Source organism: Scomber scombrus, chromosome 7 (genome assembly GCF_963691925.1).
Source record: "Scomber scombrus chromosome 7, fScoSco1.1, whole genome shotgun sequence".
Classification (NCBI taxonomy): Eukaryota; Metazoa; Chordata; class Actinopteri; order Scombriformes; family Scombridae; genus Scomber; species Scomber scombrus.
The window spans coordinates 26,287,258-26,309,224 of NC_084976.1; the positions used below are offsets into that span (position 1 = coordinate 26,287,258).

Consider the following 21,967-nt stretch of genomic DNA (forward strand, 5'->3'; position numbering starts at 1 on the left):
GTTAAAGGTCAGTGGTGGTGAGAGTTTTGCACTTATAGTAATAATATTCAATTCCAGCTACATATACTGTGTACGGACAGCAGGGTTGTAGTGTAGCTACTGATTAAGAGAGAAAATCGTGAGAGGATGAAAAGAGTGGATCTGTAAATTGAAACTGTCTTAAAAAACTAAAGAGTGTGATATCTGTTCTCTGTCATATAGGCCACGTTAGACAAGCCTCACTTTAGCTGTCCATCACAATGCATCAGTGTCTGAGTATAAAAGCAACATTTTTGTACTGAACATTTAGTTGATTAATTGATTAGTGACAGAGAAATAAAATGTTATAAATATTAGACTGTGCAAGAACAGTGATGTACGTGTATTCAATGGTTCATGCCTATAATAACCTGCAACACTCTTATGGTTTGAAACTGCAGTTCAGTAACAAACTTGTGCCATGAATGTATGAAGGAGATTGGGTGTGTTTTCTCATTATTGTGCCATTATTGTTGTATCATTATCTTTATTTTATTCTGTGTCGTTTCATGTCGCATTCTGACCGTTTTGTTTGTACTCATGAGTCGTAGCCGCAGTCACATTGTGAGAATTTGGTCTGCCACTGTCAGTTTTGCTTCAGGGTGTCTTTAGTTGGCAAAGCTCCAAATCAGCTGTCAGTGGACGAATGTCACACTGCAGCACAGTAGGATCATCACTTTGTTTTGACAAGCAAAAATTTTAAGAGATCATTTTAAAATGAATATTTTTGTGATTTGGATTGAAAAAACACAGTGAATATGTCACCTTAGGGTTTGGGAACTAGATTAAACAATTTTGCTATTTCCAAACATTTTATACAGTAAAGAAATACATTTTTAATTTAAAAAAACCCCAAAAAAAACAGATAATACATTTTGTGCATTTTATACATGGGTGCAGGAGGGCAAAAGAGACTTTTTATTTTGCACACGTTTTGTTGCCAAAAGATATGGTTACCATTGGCGTATTTGCTGAGCTTCAACAATAATTCCTGATAAAAAACTCAGAGGACTTTGATGTGCCAGGTTGCTGTGAGGTTGCATCACATCAATCCAGCCATCTACTGTAGGCTAGGTTGTTCTCGGGGATGAACATAAAGATTTTTCATCACTTCTCTCATTTAACCAGGTCAATTTCCACACTATTGCATTTTTTCCAGTAATCTGCGACGCAAGCCCTCAAGCGGTTTGATTCACAGTCTATTTAGTCACAGTTTCTTGTTATTAAACTTCCAAACCATAATTTGCCCTTCAACTCTTTTACATTAATTCATTAAGGATAATGTTTATTTTTCTTTTGTGCCGAGCTCTCTCTGTGAGATTCAGCTGCATTTGCATAATATTTGGTCGTATGAGAATGAAAATAGGCCATACAATCTCTCATAAGGCCACCAGGATGGAATAAACACCCCCTTAGCATTTCTCATTTAGTTTGTGAAAAGAAATGAATAGCTTCAAATGAGATTCATGAGGACAGACACACTTTCTCTCTCTCTCTCTCTCTCTCTCTCTCTCTCTCTCTCTCTCTCTCTCTCTCTCTCTCTCTCTCTCTCTCTCTCTCTCTCTCTCTCTCTCTCTCTCTCTCTCACTCACTCACTCACTCACTCACTCACTCACTCACTCACTCACTCACTCACACACACAGTAACTGCAGACAGACAGATTGTACTCAATCAGGTTGACATTTACACATACAGATAACAAAGGTACCGCATACAGTGTGTAATCCAAGAGCAGCTGCTCAATGTTTGCTATAATCAATGTATCAGTCTTTCTTTTTTTCCCCCCCTCTGGTGGTTGATTCATAAATGACTCGACTTTCATGATACAGTCACTGACGCTTTTCATCTGATGCTTTTAATCTTGGCTAGAAGATACTTTTCATCTGGGTCACAAAGCTGTTTTAGTTTTATCATTCCACATCACTGCAGCAATTACAGAAGCTCAGTGTGCGAGGGACTTTTATGTTTTACTTTTTATCACAGAGGCTGTCAAGATACTTTTGCTAATCATCATAATCAGAACATTTGAGTTTTGGGGTTAAATCTGAATACTTATCTACCTTCCAAGAAGTGGAATTATGTAACAGCCAAGTAGCTAATTAATTCTCCATTATTCTATGTTTCTTTAGTCTTATTAAACTCTTCACAATTTGACATATTTCATGTAAACACAAATGCAGTCTTAGCATTATCGAAAATGTTCTACAAAGGAAACGCCATCTGGGTTGGTTCTTTCACTAATTTAGGATTAGTGTCACTGCTATTCGCTGATAAAAGAAATACAACACAACATGCTCATAGCGCTTTATAATTCTGTAACTTTCACAAAAACACCTTAAAGACATTTATGTGTGGAGAGAGAGAGAGATTATGAAAGACCTCAGTGATGTTTTTTTAATTTTTTAAACTCAGGTTAAAATCATTGCGATTGAAGATTTTGGGTCAGCTGTTTACATGAGATGTGATCTAATATGTTCAATTTTTTATGTGCTTATGCATTTAATCAGAACAGCTGTGTGAAATGTGCAAAAGTAATGAATGCATCAGCCTGACATGCCATATTGTCCTACTGGCTACCGTCAGCCCAACAATGGTGAACAAAAATGGGAAGAGACTCAGCAGCAATGCCTTTCTCTTTTCTGTGTTTGGGAGCAGCTGACATTTTCTTTAGCTGGTCCACCTTAAGTGAACTGGTTAGGTTAGGCTAAGCGATTGTCGCTAACCCCCTTCACTTTAATCAGCAGGTAGCCAGCAGGACTCGGGAACTTGCCGTGGGGTCTTGAGGAATTGTAGCGTTTATTCTCTGACAAATAGCCTGAACTGTTCACACACTGCACTGCTACACTCACAGCTGCTATTTTCATACTCTCTGTCACACACACACACACACACACACACACACACACACACACACACATACACACACACACACACACACACACTCTCTCTCTCTCTGTGTCTCACTCTACCTTCATTTGTGCTATTTTTTAGATTATTAGTGGGATAATAGGGTCCATGTAAACGTAGCTATGGATAGGTTTCTATGGTTCCTTGTCAATCATTGGTTGCCTCTTACAAATGATTGACACCTTGCACACATATACAAATGCTAACCCTAAATTTCAACCCACTGTGAAGCATTTATAGTTTATAAACACATTATAATGCAGCTGTAAACAAACAAACAGTAATACAGATATACACTATAAAAAGTATTTATGGAGAAAAAAGCACAGGTAAAAATTATGTTTGTCTATTAAACATGTAAAATATCGACAATCACTTGTTCCAAGGCCATGGGGTTAAAAAACATGTTGTGCATTAAATGTCAAACATTTCTCCTGGATGATGCTTCTCTGTATAAACAGGCACTAACTCAGTTCTCTCATGTGTGTTTCAGGTGGCCTGAGAGGAGCGTCCGTCATTGACTCACTGGACACACTGTATATTATGGGATTGATGGACGAATATAAAGACGCCAAGGAATGGGTGCAGACCAGTCTGGACCTGAACTCGGTAAGACACAAAATATATCCTCCTCTGATTGGATCATTTGTTTATCTTGTTTTAACTTATTATCCTGTAACTCAGTTTAAAGTCTCAGTTATCTCATGGGGAAACACTGACCCACCATTCAGCTCAAATGCACACTCACCACATTAACATAAGTGGCCTTGCGTAGTGGATTGATTTTAAGCGGCGCCATTGTGCTTTAACTCCAGCCTTGTGTCCACTGAGTTTGACAGTTTTCCAAAGCTCTCAACAGTCTAGCAGGAATCAAAAGCTTCCTGTGTGGCCACTGGCCATGCTGTGTTACCGTCTGATGGGATTCTGTGCCTCTCTGAAAGGTCTCTTTAGGGCGGAAAATGTGATAAATAAAAGAGAGATAGGAAGGGAGGGGTCAAAGGGTTGTTGTATATAAAAGAATTGAGGGAGAGAGGAGGCAAAAAGAGGCCATGGCCCTTTTATTGAGCGATTCTGTGAAGATGGGGTCGGGAACAACTGAGGTTTGCTATTTCTGATATTATGTTGGGATTAAAGGGAATCTAAAGAGTTTGCCAACCAGGACAGGTTGTGTGTGGTTTGTTGCTTACAGTCAAGTGCACACCAGTTTGTCTTTTGTGGTCTTGTAAGTTATATAAGTGAGTGAGAGAGAGGTCAAACCGGGGCCATGGCTCAGTCAAGTTTTTTGCAGGTTGTAATAAAAGGAGGTTTTCATAATGGGGTGTAATTACACAAACGATGTCATTATGTCTGTCAATGTTGTACTGTACACACTAGCCTATAATTACACCAATTTATATGTTATGACAGGGTGTCAAATGTCTCAACTTTAGGATGTTTTGTATGGTGACAAAATTACAATCAATTAGTATTAAAGACACTTGTTTATATCAGTTTTCTTACAAAAAACCCCAAAACAAGCCCTGTATTTGACGTGTGGCATAGTGCGCATGATGCCCCTTAGCACATCTGAACACCCCATTGAGTGGAAATATAATTTATCAAGCCAAATGTGATGCATGCATATTTATTCCACTGGGGAGCTGCCCAAATTTGTAAAGAGGGCTAAAACATGCTGTCATTGTGTTTATGATGTGCTTTCATCCCGTGGAGCTCAGGAACATCTTGATCATTGCCAGTTTTGGTGCCATAAAGAATCCACATTGAGCAATAATTTTACCCACACATCAAAGGAAACCTGCTTTTACTAACCTCTGTTTTTGTCACTGGTGGTACAAACACACACACACTCCCACAGAGTCCATAGTGGAGGACAGACATGTTATCATGACACACACACACACACACACACACACACACACACACACACACACACAAAAACACACACACTAGTTTTCTGGCTCCCTGCAGCCGGTCTGTTAGGGTGAATGCAGATGACTATTAACTTTGATTGGAGCTGGAGCTGCTGGCTCTGGCAGCCCTCAGAGTCTGAGTAAAGACAGCCAGTAATAGTAGCCACTGACAAACAGCCACACTGTCAGCAATCATAAAGACAACACTGCACTTTGTCACGGGTGTGACCTGCCACAATCCGTCAACCTCACTCCCTCATCGGTGGCGCCAGGGGTCACGTTTGCCTAGCTGCCACTCTGTCTCCTCTGGTACAATTAGACTTGTTAGTGATAATTTCAGAGCATTCCCCGAGCACTTTAATATTTCAATAGCAAAATAATAATTTAAATAATTTACATGTGTTGGTAGAGGGGCAGTTTTGTGTCCTGAAAGACGTGCTTGGATGCCAGAATGTTTTAAATCTCATGAAGACATCTTCGAGCGATGGCTAAGTGTGAGCGTCTGTCATCCTCTCTGAAAATAAATCATCCACTTTTACAGTAATTGCATGTGCATGTTCACCCATGCAAATTTATGAATTTGATGTGGCTGTTTTTTGCTAACATGGTAAATTAAATCATGATTGATCTGTATGAAATGGGGAGAGACAGAGACAGGCAGAGACGTGAGTATTTGTCAACAAAGAAACACTGACACACACACACACCTATCTGCACATCTACTGTCCACTGAAGTGGTGTTTCTAGATATCAAATGGCTGCAACGCCTCAGGGAGTCCGCAGTACACTTGAAAAACATTTATGTGGCTCAGAAAATAAAGAAGAATTCCCTGGCTAGATGTACAGATTGTCCGATGCACTTGAGAATGGTTCACCAAGCTTGCCAAGAGCCTAAGGACATTCTCTGATGTCCTAATTTTATCAAAATACTACTTAAGGAGATGCAGGCTGTATAAAAGCAACCACTTGGAAATGTAGCACTTTGAAATTAATTATTTAAACCCAAAATACAGCAAGGCTCGTTTGTTTTAAGAAATTAGTTTCACCATTTTAAAGTGAAAAACATTGTATTTGTGCATTGTAGGCTGTCTGAGCTACTTCACCCGCAAACCTAATAAATACATTTAATTTATATGGCACACTAAATCTTTGCCTCTCTAATGTCTGAGGGTAGGATGTTTTAACCCCATAAACATACATGTTCTTGTGCTAACTGGATTTTGGTGTGTTATTAGTAGAGCTAATAGCACTTTATGTCTAAATCCCCGTTGTAAGTCGGCACTCTTGATGTTGTCTGTGGGATTGGAGTGGTGAAAGAGAAGGTAGATATGCCATTGGGGTCATCAGTTGTTCACCCTCCTTCTTTGACGTTTCATTGATAAGCCCACGACATCCCCAGAGGGCTCTGTGGTGAGGTACCACCCCCTCAGGTCCATACCATCCTATCTTCATCTTGCAGCCCAGTAGATATCATTCCTTTTAATCCAAAGCCAATTACTGCTTTTTTCTAATGCATTTGACAAAGCACTGATTGCTTGTTGGAGGGAGTGACCCCTCACCCCCATTTTCTAGACTGATCGTAGATGTAGCAACAAATCGCCTGCATCCCACTTATGCAGTGAAAATCTTGGTCTTCAAGCCTTTCTGGGCAGCTACAGAGTATTTGATCTTTTTTCCTTTCAGAAGCTTCCTCAACACCATCTTCCCATGGCACTGTCAATTCCACAACGTATGCCAACTTGGCTGTTGTGGATCACAGGACCATGTCTGGCCGGAGTGTCGTCGCCACAGTGTCTGGGGGAAACAGCTTTTTTCCCCAAGTCCATGCACATTTTCCAATCCCAAGCAGCCTGCAGAATGCTTGCATCCTTTGATGTTATGTGGTGCTCTGTAGGTTGGCTTGCTGGTACAAATGATGTGATGCAGATTTTTAATGGGAAAGCTTTTGTGGTGGTTTACTTCTGTTCCAAGATTGATGCCAGCTGTCTGAGGACTCGGTTATGTCGCCAAGTGTAATGCACTTGGGTGAGGCTCGTAGTGTGTCCTATTTAAGTGTGTCTTAGCGAGGCAGGTGCTTGACAAAGACAGCAAGCAGGCTCCTCTCCTAACCACTGCTTCAGGTTCTGGGGTGTGGCCAAGAGGTCATAAGTGGCTCTAATGATAAAATGTAGCCGAGATCCCTCCGTCTCCCTAATGTTGTGGCAGCTGCGTTTCCTTTTTTACAGGCTCTCCCAGTTAGTCCATTGGCCCTGCTTGGCCATTGAGGCGGCCTTGGCATGTGTCTCTGCCTCCTGTCTTCTCATGAGCTGTCTCTTCTGTGCTAATGTTGCCTTTTGCCATTGGGGAGCTTTTGTGATGAGCCCGAGACTTACTCTCCCATGTTGGACTTGGTGTACCACATCCCTGAAGTGAAGAGCAGACTTAGCACTCTGAACCGCTTCAGATGGGGTCCACTTCCTCCCCGTTGTTAGAATAACAGTATCTTCCGACACGGTGAGGATCATGACCTTGCTTGGATGTGTTTGATTTCTCCCACAAGACTTGGTAATCTCAATTTCCCGTTCCTGTACAGTCCGACAAGACTTAAACATCATGAAAGTTGAAGTCACGGTTTCACATGTGTGCTGATCACTCTTTCCAGCTTTTCCACTTTGTTGATGGAGATTTAAAGGCCACAGGAGTCTTGGTCAGTCAAGGTCTTGTTGATGCGAGCAATGTAAATGATGGTATCGTTTTTTAGTTGTTCAAAGTGCTCAATGCTGATATTTTTAATTGATTGAGACATTATGAACATGGTATGAATCAAGACATATAATCATTTACTACATAATTAAATCAGATACTTATCCTGTGTTCACAATCAAGATATTAAATTATTAAGGACATTTTTTTTTAATGTATTTTGTAAGAGCTCCAGAAATAATGGGGACCAGGGAAGGAAAGATGGGGGAGCCAGGTTACTATAACCTGTCACTGAGCACACAAGGAAACCTTATCAGGACTGAAAATAATGATGAACAGAGCTAGGTGATATAGGCATGTGCAGAATCCCACTGCTGATACTACTGCTTCATGAAAATGCTGACTGCTGAGGGGTGCGAAATACCATTAGTTTTGGGAAAAACAGCTGATAGTGGTGGAAGGTACCTAAAACACGAGATAAGGGTTCATAAAAACATCCTAACTTTTAAGAATGACTAAGCAAATAGCGCCCTGGTGGCTGAGTGGTTAATGGCAGTGTCCCTGGTTTGATTCCGGCAAGGGAACTTTCCTGCAAAAAGAATGACTAAGCAGTAATTGAACTAATGGGTATATACGACAGAGCCTTCAGATTTGGTTTTAGTTGCTCTATGGACCAGCTCGGTTTTCTTGTACTCAGGTTTACCGTACATTCAAAAACAATTTCATATTGTACTCTTCTTGATTTGTCCGAGATATTTAATTAATAGTAATTAAACAGTGTGGATAGGGACATCTATCCCAGCTGAAGGTTTTCTCCCACAATGCCCTTCAGCCTTGCATCATAGCATATCTGAAACAGTTAAAACAGGTGTTTCGTACATATTATATATATATTCCATATTATATGTTCATATTCTCAGCAGGCATTAGATAAGGGTCAAACCACAAATAGTCTTTAATGTCTTTAAATTAGTGATATTATTTAGATATAGATCATTCTTACACCGTACTTGATGCACACAGAATATACAGACATTTGGTAATTTTACTTGACCTGACACTTTCAATTCACGTCATGATTCTCATTTTTGTCCACTTGAGTGATCTCTGTCCCATGCAGTATTCTCTGATAGCATTACTGTAAAAGCTGCTTGTTAAATTGATCCGTGCCTGTCTGTCATCCAGAGCTCGACACATGGTGACAGTACTTATAACTTGTTAGCAGTGAAACAAGGACAGACAGAAAAGCATACATATTTTATAGCATTTGTAACAGATTTTAGTCGGCCTCCTTCACCAGGAGGTTCGGATGACAGCTGCTGCTCGTTGCAATCAGTTTTCACAGGATCTGTTCTTTTGCAAACATGAGTACTGAATTCTCCACATTTATATAGATTGCAACTAATGGGTTTACAAAGGCAGAAGCAACATATTTTAAACTCTGTGCCAACTGTTAGAAAATCCATCTTGACCATATGACTTTGAAAAGAAGCAGCGTCCTGACGGAGATCCTGATGAGCTACTCAGCAGATTGGCAGAGTTTATCAAGCTGGCCCGTTCTGGTGGCAGAGCCAATTATCACGGCAAAAGAAACCCAGAATGTTTCCACTATTGTTAGCATTTGCCACATTTTTACACAAGCTGGTGTTGCATAAAGCTCGAACAAGTGGTTGGTAATGTCGCTGTCGATTAGCATTTTTCAGTTTGATAAAGACTTAACCAGCATTTTTTTTCTTTCTCTCTGTGTGTGTGTGTGTGTGTGTGTGTGTGTGTGTGTGTGTGTGTGTGTGTGTGTGTGTGTGGCACAAGATGCTGTATATCAGTTTATTATAATAATATTCTATCAGCAGTTTGGTCAGTAACTTCTAAATTGTGTTCATCAGACATATTCTCATTTTATAGTATTAATAAAGATTAATGAAGACTCTAAGATTGGATTGGATTTCCTCTTGTTACCTCACAGTTTTTGATATTCTACTTCTAGACATCTCTCTGCCTCATCTTCTACTCCTTTACTCACAGTTTTTTCGACTCTCCATATCAGTTATTGTCTGGCTCTGCAATTCTCCCCCAAGATTTGGAAATTTACTAGATCAGGGTCTGATAAAACTGCACACTGGGAACAGATCAATTTACTCTAACCTGTCTTTTGGAGCTTTCATCTGTTTTTTTTCATTTTCTTGTAGTTTGAACTCACACAAATAGGCTCGGCTATATCTACTATCCAACTGTAATACAAAACCAAAAAAACGAGTGAGTTGTGATTGGTGTATTGATGGATGTGGTCACTGCGAAGAGAAAGTGCCTAATAGAGTTATTTTACACAGACCAAACCTCCGTATATTGCTCTCTACATTCGTGCTATGGTGGTTTTATCGGTTGCAAAGAGGAAAAATGGGTTTAAAGTCAAAACAGATAGTAGAAAACATCCACAAAGGGTGACCACAAAACACATATTACCTGCATTATTACAGGTCATGGATCGTGTGTGGACTTATTAATAACTAACATAACTAACTAATTAAAAAATACACAAAATCTTTACTGGTTTCTATGTATCTATTTGCTTTTCTTTCTGCTATTAAACTAAATAATGTTGCGTTTTGGACTGTTGGTCGAACAAAACAAGAAATGTATGAATGTGAGGTTAGGCTTTTTTTCATAGTTTTTTTACATTTATGGACCAAACTATTTAGTATTTTAGTGAGAATCTAAAAGGCAGATCAATCGATAATGAAAACAATCATCCTAAAAAGATTGTCTGGATGTGGATTTGCTGATGTTGTATGTTTTTTTTTAAAGCGCTACTCTCTATGAAGAACAGTATTTAATACAAAATGTATAATTTATGGTTGAAGCATTTTTTTCTGACTGGTTTAGCCTGTAGCTGTAGTACTGGTGCACCATGGGACTCAACGACTTTGTTCTTGTTAGATTTTGAGAAGACGAAACAGAGCCATCTATTTTACTTATTTATCATTCTGTCTTATTTGTTTGTATTTCGTGTGATATTATTAGCCTGAAGGCTGACTTTTGGCTGTTTCAGCTGTCAACAGAGCACTGTGACACACTAATACTATTGCATGTGACTTAGTTGTATCCTTTAAATGTGTGCAGAAGTGCAGACATATTGCACAGATGCTGCAGTGTGCACATTTTTCAAGAAAATCTCATCTATTGTTATTTTACAATTGCTGCTGTTTATAGATTAAAAGACCCCCCTGTGTGTTTGTTGATGAATCCCGTGAAGCCTCTTCAGCGTAAATAGCAACTTGCACTTGCCACAACTCGTGATACACCATAGCGAAAATCTCCTGAGCCAATCTGCAGGATGGCAAAGTGACTGGATAATTAGCACATTCAAGCCTATAATTCCACATCTCAGATGAGACTTAAGTGAGTGCGAAGTCTCGTGGGTGTCATTGGGAGACTGAAGAAAGGAGCTGTGTTTTTCTGTCATTGCGGGCACTGCATTCGTTTGCCCTGCAGATGCAGATGCAGATGCAGATGGCGTGTGTAAGAAGTGTCACTAAATAGGGCAGAGTGCATGGAAGAGAGAGAGTGAGAGAGCTCAATGGGAGTGAATGGAGTTTTTCCTCAGGCCTACTGCCAAAGAGAGGTCAAGAGGGCACCAGTGACTGAAATGTGTGGGAGTTTCCATCAGTATTAATGATTTAAGCGAGCTTTCCGGTACAAAGTTAGAGAACCAGGTAGAGATATTTACGCACCAGGTAGGTCATGTACAATATTTACCACTTTTATCCAGACTGAAATACAACTCTACAACTATTCAATGGATTACTTTGGCATTTTGAAAGACATCTGTGGTCTCCAGAGTATGGATCCTACTGACTGTAGTGATCTCCTCTTTTTTCTCTAGTTGCAAGACGAAGTTGAGACTTTTGGTTTTGAGTGAAATCTCTCTGTAATTATTGGATGGGTTGTCTTGAAATTTGGAATTGAAGCTCACTGCGATGCTAGCATTGCTGTAGCCTCTTTGTTCAGGTCACTCATTTGGTGTTGCGGACACTTGCTGTGAGCTTGTGCTGAGAGTTGTGAAGGAAAAAGAGAGTAGGAGCTGTGTCAGCAGTGATAAATAAAATTGTGTTAGCAATTGTCAGTAAAGTTTTGTTGTCAGAAGCACACATCCTCCTGAAACATCCTATGACAGTAAAAAAAGATTCCTCATATCGCCTTGAAGTCACTTCTGTCGGCTTGAGATGTCTGTATACAGCGCAAAATGTCTGCATTAGCTCGAGGTGGCAGTTTCATTACATTCAAGTCAACTTTGCAGCAGGATTAAAGCGTTACGATTGAAAATAGCTCAAGTGTATTTATATCAGTGTTGTTTTAATCTAGATGTAATTGACTTTTTGGTAGAATGAGCACAGATACATGGCTTATTGTTGTTGTTGTTAATCTGTTAAACCTCAAAAAGATTCTGCGCCCAGAGGCTAGAGAGAGTTTGAGTTGCCAGTTCAGATACAGTTTACTTGCAGACTCTTACACAAGACACTCTTTTCACTCAGGAGGGAAATTCGGGTGAGAGAGTAGACTTGGAAGAGGAACTTTGTCAAATCGTCTCAAAAAATGCCCGCAGCAACAACTGAACAATATATTTTGTGTACTGAAGCACAACATGCATGCACAACACCCCTAGAAATGGAGAGAAATGTATCAGTAACTATTTCTAGCATCATCGCCAAAGAAAGTTGTTGACAGAGTTCAACTTTGCATATCTCAGGCAATCTCATGTGTAGGTTGTTATGCTAAAACATTTTGAGCAAACAAACATATAGCTGTATATTTTACTTATTTCCATAGTGGCAGGATTTAAACTTGGATACTTGAGATACTGAGAAAATCAGTATTTGGTTATCTGTACTTAATGTCTCTTAGCTTGTATGTGAGCTGGTTTTTAATCAGTTGTTAATGAGCTATTTTTTAAATTTATGCTCACATTTGAAGGCAAGATAAAGTGACATCAGTTGGTAATAGGATAACCTGGAGCAAGGTTGTAGTTTACCTCTGTGGAGCTATTTTTGACCTGTGACCTCCTGACTGCACTAAATGAGACCCAACTTGCTCCCAGTCATGAAAACCAGTGAGGAAAAACAGTGTCATTTATGGTGTCGGGGGACACTTCAGTGAAGACGTGGTACTCCAGACCTGAGGTCATTCTGTCTCAGGATGTGGAGGGCAATGGACATTTTGCGTAGGTGGTTCATCATTATGGATATTTACCCACACATTTTGTATCATTCGTGCAATTTGTCCCTGTGGACTCATTTGACACATTCAAGCAAGTGCTGACATGTGATACTGGCGGCTACAATGAATTAGCAGGTTCAGACTTAAAGCCCCTAAAATCAATATTTTTAACAGTGGGTCAATGACTGTGGTGTCTGAAAGGAGTCATTGAAAGTGACAAATCCACAGAGAATTATCAACCAATTGTGTTCTAAAAAATGTTTTAGTGTCTTTCAGCTCATCGTGTTGGTTCACACTCACCTCTATAAACAAAGCTTGTTTCCATATGCAGCATGCATCGTTTCCGAGATAATAATTCCTTTTTAGATAATACTAAACATGGAGTGAATATTGGATTGAAACACGCCACATGAATGCTAATATCGCTGTGTCAGCTGAATGTGAAAATAAGCAACTGTTCACTAAAACTTCAGCCATATAAACTTTAAAAAGTGATAAAAGGTCTATTTTGTGCTTAAAGGCTGCTGGCTGCCCAAAGCCAAAAATAATTGAATTCATGTTTAACAGTTCAGTTGAGATATAACACATTTCAGCTCTAATTTATGCACTGAGGTCTTTCTAATTTATCATTTTTGTTCCCCTAACACTGCAGTTTGTGGCATGTGAACAATGTGTTTTAATGGTGACGTTTGTGCGTCACTGTGTAAACTTACTTCACAACCTTTAAAAAAATACAAAGGTGAGTCTTGACAAATGAATAAATAAAACTGAACATTATTTGGAGATTTTCACTGACAAAACTGTCAATTAGAAGACCTCACGTTAGGCTTTACAAAATCATATGTCATTATTTTCTGATATTTTTAGGGTAAAATCTCCAGGTTAATACTAAGTGGAATCAAATGTTAGTTGCAACCCAAAAATATAGTAACTTTAAAACAAAACACTGATGAGATTTTCAAGTCATTAATGCTCAAATTTCATTCTTATGCCACAGAAATTATGTGAATACAAGTATATTAATATAGAAATGTTTGCAACTGATATATTAATTAGCTCAGTTAACGACCTCATCTACATAACTGGGCGTTTAATGTATCAGCGTGAATAGAGTGGAACATTAGGCAGCTTGAATGCCTCTCCCCCCACCCCAACATCTTGGGAGAGAGCATCCTCCGGTGCCGCTGAGACACATTGAAGGATGTGTCTCAGTCAGCAAGGCCAAATACAGTGGGAGGTATATAATGGGAGACGGAGGCAGACAGTTTCACACACAGAGACAGCAAGAGGGAAGATGGACTGCAGCAAGGTGTATAATAATGGCAGAGTAAGAGCGTAGCAAAAGTCCCACGAGACCCGAAAATTATCATAGAAGACTCGACAGGGAGCTTCTGCGTGCCCCAAGGGAGAGCAGCGACCTGTACACAGAACGCTTCTCTCTCGTTTTGAATGTGTGTATGTGTGTATTTGTGTCTGCGGATGTATAGAGAGAGCATCAAACGCCGGAGAAAAGCACTGAAAATAGATTCACATATATTCTTAAGGATGCGAAGCAGAAGATGTGTTTGGAAAAAGATGGATGGGGTGATGGGTTGGGTTGTAATTCAGCTGTAATTTATCACGCAAGGAAGTATTTGATTAATTATTCAGCAGGCTATTAATTCACAGTTTAATGCATTTAGTGGAGATGTTTATGATACAGTGTACATTCTCTTATTTCATGTCAGTGTATGTTTAAGGAGATGTTATCTACTGATTAATTAGGAGGTTCTAAAAGATAAATGCTATCAAAGAAAAATAGTGTAAGTCATATCTGATGAGATTCAAGCTATTGACTTTTTTTTGTTTATCTTAATAAATCCCTGCTCGGACCATTTAATCAGGGTTTATTGGTCTGAGACGGGAAAAGGTATTCACTGAATCTTTCACTAACCCAAGCTTGTAAAAATGCATCATGGGGATGTAACGAGAGTGGAAGAGTCAAGTGGAAAAAAGAAAATAAACTTGATGTATCGTGACTGATAACCATTACAGTCTATGTCGTAGAGTAGTTAAAATGCCATTTGAAAACTCAAAACAGTCACTTTTAGTTCAAAATGATAACGGTGAACACAGCCTTCAGAACAAGAGACAAAGCTCCCAGATGATTTGATTGTTGCTGAAAAATTAAAAGGAGCTTCTCCCCCGACATAACATAAACTCTTTTTGATAGTTTCCGATTTTATGTGTCATCAGTGTGGGTTCAAAGTATACTCTGAATAATAAAATAAAATGGGAATGTCAGTCTTTTGCAACATGCTGACATACTGTAACGATAGACGTCTATTAAAAAAACTTGATTAACTTTATTAGATTAGCCTCTTTTAACAGCAGTTGTATAAGTTTTAAAGCAATGCTGACCATGCAAATATTCACAAACAACATTATATGTGTCTATTTAAATTCTGATCAATCAATTTAACAATATACTGTTCTTATCACTCACTCTTTTCAGTAAGGTTGATGTCACCAACCTAAATATTGAGCTGTGTGGGTTCATCGTTTGTGAGGTCTCCTCCTTTTTTTTTAAGTGGCATGAAGCTAAGAGCTTCCTTTAAATCAGAGAAGGCTGTCTAGCATGCTCAAGAGGTTAGTAGCTATTAATGCTAATGTTGGAGACTGCTCTCAAAGCTTGGATGCTAATCAAGACCATCATTACTGTACAATTAAACTGAAAAAAATAAAATAAAAGTCAGCTACAGCTTTCAGTCCTGAGAGTAGCTGGGTGAAGCAGAGCAGCACTGGGAAACTCGTTTCAGCAGAGGCAGCAGCTGCAGCTTTGAGCGTGCAGCATGCTAGACAGAGATTAGAGTAACAGGATCTAATTGTTCCCTTTCATGATTTCTCCATGTTAATTAGTGATGTTAAGTTAAATCACAGTCACTAATGCCGTGCTCAGACTACAGGAATTTTGGGGCTGATTTATCCCTGATTCACTCCTCCTGACAATCGGAGGAGAAATCTGGTCTGGGACGTTGGTCGGAACTGATGTGAGGAGTATACAGATTCAGTTTTAAACCTCCAGAGCTGCTTGAAGGCTCATTGGGGTCACTCTGATCATTTCTGTTTGATATTTATGAGTAAAAATTTGGATGATTACATCACTATTTTGTGAGTGGGACCACAACAGCCAATGAGAGAAAAGTAGGAGTCGTTACATTTCCTGCCTCTATGTTGGAACATGTTGACACTTAAAAAATAGTGCCAATGTTTTTTTCGTTTTTTTCGTTATACCAACACAATTTTACATTGTAACAGTGGACAATATTGCTTTCGAACATCTAACTAAATGTTAAATGTTACAAGCAAATGTTAGTCCCGGAGCAGCTGATGGTGTTTCCAACGGTAAACACTTTAGCCCGTAAGGCTAGCATACCACTGTTGACCGATAGTAAAACTGACAGTTAAAATCTCACCTCCAGTTCTCACTGAAGAACAGAACATTTGACCTCATCTCCTCAACCATGTTTTTCATCTAGGCTTGTTTAACCTTCTGCTTTTGTTGGTTTTTTTTTGTCACTGCAAAGCATCACTAAACCAAATTGTTACACCAGTGTCATTCTTCCTTTTGCTTACATCTGCTTCCCCATGAGATCAAATGAGATCACATGAAGTGGTGCATTGCTCCCTCTGACATGATAATCTTAATAATATCCCATAGTGTGTGACGCACCATTATTTTCAAATCTTGTAGTGTGTGTATATTTGAGATTAGAGAAGAGAACATCTGTGAAGTTTCTCCTTATGTGCATGACGCAACCCAATTCCAAAACCGGTAAGGATTTTATATCTCCTGTAGTCTGAGCTTGGCTTAAGTATGAATCACCAGCTCTGGTAGGAGAGGTAATCATCTGCTTAATTTTTAGCCTTGACTCATCAGGTCATTTTTTTCCCTGTCACATCAGTCTAATTTGGCTTTGAAATGGATGGCAGTTGAAACCTGGACCACAGCGACGCCGAGAATCATCTTCCCAGTGACAATGATGCCTCTTTATTAACAGTAAATCATTACATTAGCGTCTGAGCAGGACACACCACTGGGCAACAGTCTAGTCAGCTCCTTGGCACACAGCAGCGCACAGCAGCCATGCCAATCAGGCTTATGTCCCAGGCAAATCTGGGCTGAGTATGACAGCTATCTTTGCCATGGTTGTTGAAATACTCATCAACAGAGAAACCAGCATCAAACAGTGTCAGCAACACTGCATGGTGCTGGTGAAGCAGAACACCTACAAGGTACGGCAGCAATGTATCCACCGAGTCATTACACTCATTATTTTATTTTCTCTTCTTCTGTGGTTCCTCCTGCACAACAATTACATTATGTAGAACAATTAAAATGCAAATGCATCTGGCAGTATCATGCATATTTTGAGTACCAGAAGCATTAGTAAATGCAGTATCCTGTTGCCTGTGCAGTTTGACACGGTCTTCATCCAAGTAATCACTTTACCTTTTGGAAATGATAGCATAAACTATACGAGGTGGCTGGAAGATATACAGGCAAGTCCTCTACATGTATTTATAGATCTCAACTTGTTTTCGCTTGGCATTGAAGAAGCTTGTTGTTTGTACTGTAAATGTGCAACACTGCAATGCAGATTTGTTCCAACAACATACTCGTTCAGTAATCCGCCTTCAGGAAGTCTCTTCATTCACCTCACACCTCAGCAGGCTGAGAAACTGGAGGCTGAGTTTCATCTTGGTGGCAGGAGCTTCTGTGTTTACTCTGACTGTCTTGTGTTGCCTCCTAATTAGGTCCTCGGCTTGAACACCATGAATGCAGACAAGAACAAATAACATTTAAAAAAAGTAAAGAACAGGTGTTATTCACTTTACCGTTTTTCTTTGTCATGCTTGCTGAAGAGCAGTTATACTTGCTGCAACATGCTTTTATGTTCCTTGAGGAGCAGAAGCACAGTTAGTTGTTTTTGTTAGTTGTTAGCTGTGGGTTTTTAATTTAATCTTTTATTCAAACAGATCAAGATCTATTTTTCAAGCAATACGTGAGCAGAAGAATAAACATGTAGTGCATTGGTTCTATGTATAAGAAATACATGCGGCGAATACAATTGTTTAAATATCTGCAAAAGAAATTAAAGATTTTAATATCAAGGTTTTTTGTTATTCCATTTGTAAAAAAGTATAGTTGTAAGATCACTTTTTCAAAGCTTAGTTAAATGTAGTACAGCTAAATCTAAAATGTCCTGACCTGACACTATAATTAATGTATTTAAATATGATCAGAGAGCAGAGATATCTTTTCCAGTACGGCCTTATAGATAACAAGCAGTGCAAATCCTTTCTGTTTTAGGAATGATTTCCTCATGATTGATCATTTATTTGCAAGGAATTTAAATAATTAAACCTATAAATGAAAACTGAGATAAATAACACCATCACATTCAGATAAGATGAAGGAAATGGCAATTGTGCATTGAATGAAACTGAATAATTTATATTGACATTTCCAATAACTGTCTTTGATCTACTCTACATTGATTTACTTTTTCATCATGAATATCACTTTGTGCTGTCCGACTGCTGGAAATATCCATGCTTTTTATCAATTCAGAAAAACTTAATTAGTCGCTGACTCTCAAATAGAATAATGCATTTTACGCTTTCACATTTTATAAATTCTTTCCTAACCCGATCTCTTGTGCAGTTACCCTGCTTCACCTTCCATTCAGTAAAAATGAATGCTTTTTTTCACTTATTCATGTGGAAACAGCCTCTCAACAGGCTTTGACGTTGTTTTTAATCTTCTTTCTTGATATCTTGCTTATGATGTGATGATTGAATTGATTTATGTCAGTGTGAGTTTAAGTTGTATTGCTTAGTGTGGGTTCACAGAGCCCCAGGGTTTTGCTTTGTTAGTTGATTTAATGGAGATGTAAATCTGAACGGTTGCCCCATTTGCACTGGAACAATGTGTTAGTTGTTCCTGAAAAATACATCAGATTAAAAAATAAATCTAAAAAAAATCAACAAAACCCATTTCATCAGAAACTGTGCCTGCGGGCTCGCTTTATATCTAAAAGCACTTTATTGGATCTTCAAGTATTACATCTGTATGAATGGAAATATCAAACAAAGCTTGGTGATTTTTTTTATTTTTTTTGCCTGTATTAAGTAAAGGTCGGTCTGATTAGTAAAACCTTTGTCAGCATTGCTTGTCCTTCCTCACTGTACCTCATGCCTGACTCACTGAGTGCCACCATCACTGATGATAAATAGACACTCCACTCCCTGTCTCTGCCGTCGTGCCGCCATTACTGAGTGGGCCACTCATTTTAGGGTTGGCAAGGCAGCTCAGCTCGGCCGCCTTGCCAGAGGCGGCGGTGCTTTGTCTCTGGAGATGTCAGCAGTTCCGCTGACTCCAGGGATGCAGCCAGCGCCTGCAACTGTGCCACTACTCTGCTGTTATTACCTGATTCATATGAATAGAGCAAGGCATGTCAAAGGAAGAGTCCGACATTCTAGGAAATATGCCTGTCTCTTTCATGCCAAGAGTTAGATGCAAAGATCGATACCACTCTCTTAATCTGTAGCTACAGTACACATGAAACTGAAGCCAGTAGCCTGTAAGCTTAGCTTAGCTTAGCATAAAGACTGGAAACAGGGAAACAGCTAGCTTGGCTTTGTCCAACCTGTAGCTCACTAATTAACACAGTATGTCTTGTTTATTTAATCAGTTCAAAAATACATAAATTGGCTAAATAATGTAAAAACAGTGATCTCCATGCTAAGCTAACTGGCTTGTGGCTGCAGCTTTATATTTACTGTAAAGACAGATTTTGCTTTGCATTAATGACAATTATTAATGTTAGATTTATATGACAACAATACTATAAAAGACAGCAGTTAAAGGCAGTGATGTTGTTAGAGGATGCTATACATGGAAATAAATAAAACCATTGAACGGATGCCAGTGATTCCTGATCTCTATGCTATTCCACAGAGTAGGGCTAATTGGCCTCTCTGGCACCCAATTACAGTTTCCTTATCATCCACACTTGAGATAGCAATTTTCTTCTCAATGGGTCTCCAAGTCAATGAGTACCAGTCTGCTTCAACCTTCAGCTGACATAAGAGGCAATAATTTAGGTGACATATTGAGACACATGCAGTGTTACCTCCTGTTTTATATTTGATTTAGAAAAGGCATACAAAATATATTATAAATACATTTAATGTTGGCAAACAAGCACAATTTAGAAATTATTGTTGATTTAACCTTCTTGAACGTTTTCTTACTTTTTTGTGTGTTTTAGGTAAGTGAAGGGTTAGGGTTAACCCTTGCCTTAGGACTAGATACTAATAGAAAGAGAATAACAAGAAGACATACTCTACTGTATACTCAGTATGCAACTTTAAATCAACTTTACTGTAACTGTAATCATATGAAATCATAAAGTTGATTTGAAGTTGATTTACAGTGGGTCAAAAGAGGATTTTAAATGGAAAACTATTTTTTCTGCCTTTTCAGAACACATACTGTTGATATGCTGATTTTCAACTAAATATTTTGACAATTAAATGCCAGTCGTTAATGACGGATGAATTAAAATCATTGAGAATCTACAGTTTACTCGCTCACATTTTCACAAGATTTATTTCATCAGTACCACACCAGAGTCATGCCATACTTAACAATCTGCTGCTTTGAATTGCTCTTTTTATGAAAGTATTGATTTATTTTCTTAGATTATTACCAATTGATTGTTTTTAAGCTACCATCAGTAAAACTCATTTATTATTATTGTCCAATTCTCTCCACAGTTACCACGGTAAACAAAGGCCCCAGACACTATTTGAAAGTTTATGTCATAAATCAAATAAATGTATCAAATAATTTTGCTGTTAGTTATTTGTGGAAAAACTTGGATCAGTTCTTAAAGTTTCCAATTCAAACTGTAAATGGCAAAATGAGGAGAAAAGACGGTATTTCAAAAGCATCTAGCAAAGCAGCAAAGGGGTTTGAATAAAATTCAGCTTGAGCCAGTAAACGTACTCTCCATTAATCGATACTGCCCTACAGTTGTAAGAGTCTCTCAGACAAAAGAGGAAACAAAACACCAGGGAACATGATTACATGACTTTGACTTTCTGGTCTGACTTCTTGAGCCTGACCTGGCAGTAGTGGTTTATTTCTTTGGAGATTGAGTCTCCATTTCAGACCGATTTTCAAAGAGAGGAGGGGGAACTTAGGAGCCTGGTGACTACAGACAGACTGCCTCATAAGCAGAAGTCTACCGGTCTTATTCCCACAGTGGATAATGTTGTCCATCAACAGCCAGACGACCTGCTTGAGAAAAATACTGAACCCGTCCATTTCAAATTAGATTACGAGAAACAAAACCAAAGCAAAGTGTAAGATGAGAGCAATTAGGATAGTTCTAGTACATTGATATTGATGCTTTGCTGCACTTGGACTACATTACTGTCTTGTTATCGTCCTTTCTGTCTCATACTTATGAATACACCACAATATCCTAAAGAGGGATAATAAGATTAATCAATCAATCAGTAGATGTTTTGTAGTTCTCTCATATTGCCTAGCAACCACATCTGCTGTTGTCATGGGGAGCCACTGGAAAATTGTCTGTGTCAGGTTGAAGTCTAAATACAATATATGACAAAGAGATGCCAAAAAGTTTGTAATTTCACTAATTTGCCAAATCTGATGAGGTCATTTCCCCCCCCACCACTGTTTAGACAGCTGTAACAGTTAAAAGATGAGTCTGATGATATTCAATAAATCCATGAAAGACCAAAATCAACAATGAATTGATCCTCCAAATAAGTATTGTCTGTTTAGCCAAAGTCTGATTTAATTTATTTCAAATTCAAATAAGCTTTATTGGCATGGCGGATCAGAAATCTACTTTGCCAAAGCAGTACAGAAGATTAGTAACAAGTTTGTTTCTCTGTGCCACACAACTCCATTGTTGTCAAAAAACTGTAAGAAAAAAAAAACGCCACATCAATGAGTCCTGCAGTTGAGTGACATTTTCCTTCATTATCAGAAAAAAACAGACACTCACAGTTTATTTTTGAGTTAGTCTTACATCCTACAGTCCTGCTTCTGGAAATACTCACTGGTACACCAAGTCTACAACTGAACATAGTCCCCCAACATATGCAGTGTTTACTCTACGATAAGTATAAAAAAAAACTGCAGGAAGTTATGAAG

The 21,967-nt window shown here is 38.8% G+C and overlaps 1 protein-coding gene across 1 annotated transcript in view; it reads left to right on the top strand.

Annotated features, from left to right (window-relative positions):
• The window catches only part of LOC133982866 (mannosyl-oligosaccharide 1,2-alpha-mannosidase IA), a 189,093-nt gene that overhangs the window by 107,279 nt on the left and 59,847 nt on the right, over window positions 1-21,967 (top strand). Inside the window, 1 exon segment of the mRNA XM_062421719.1 lies at window positions 3,420-3,535. Coding sequence (XP_062277703.1) covers window positions 3,420-3,535 — 116 coding nt within the window.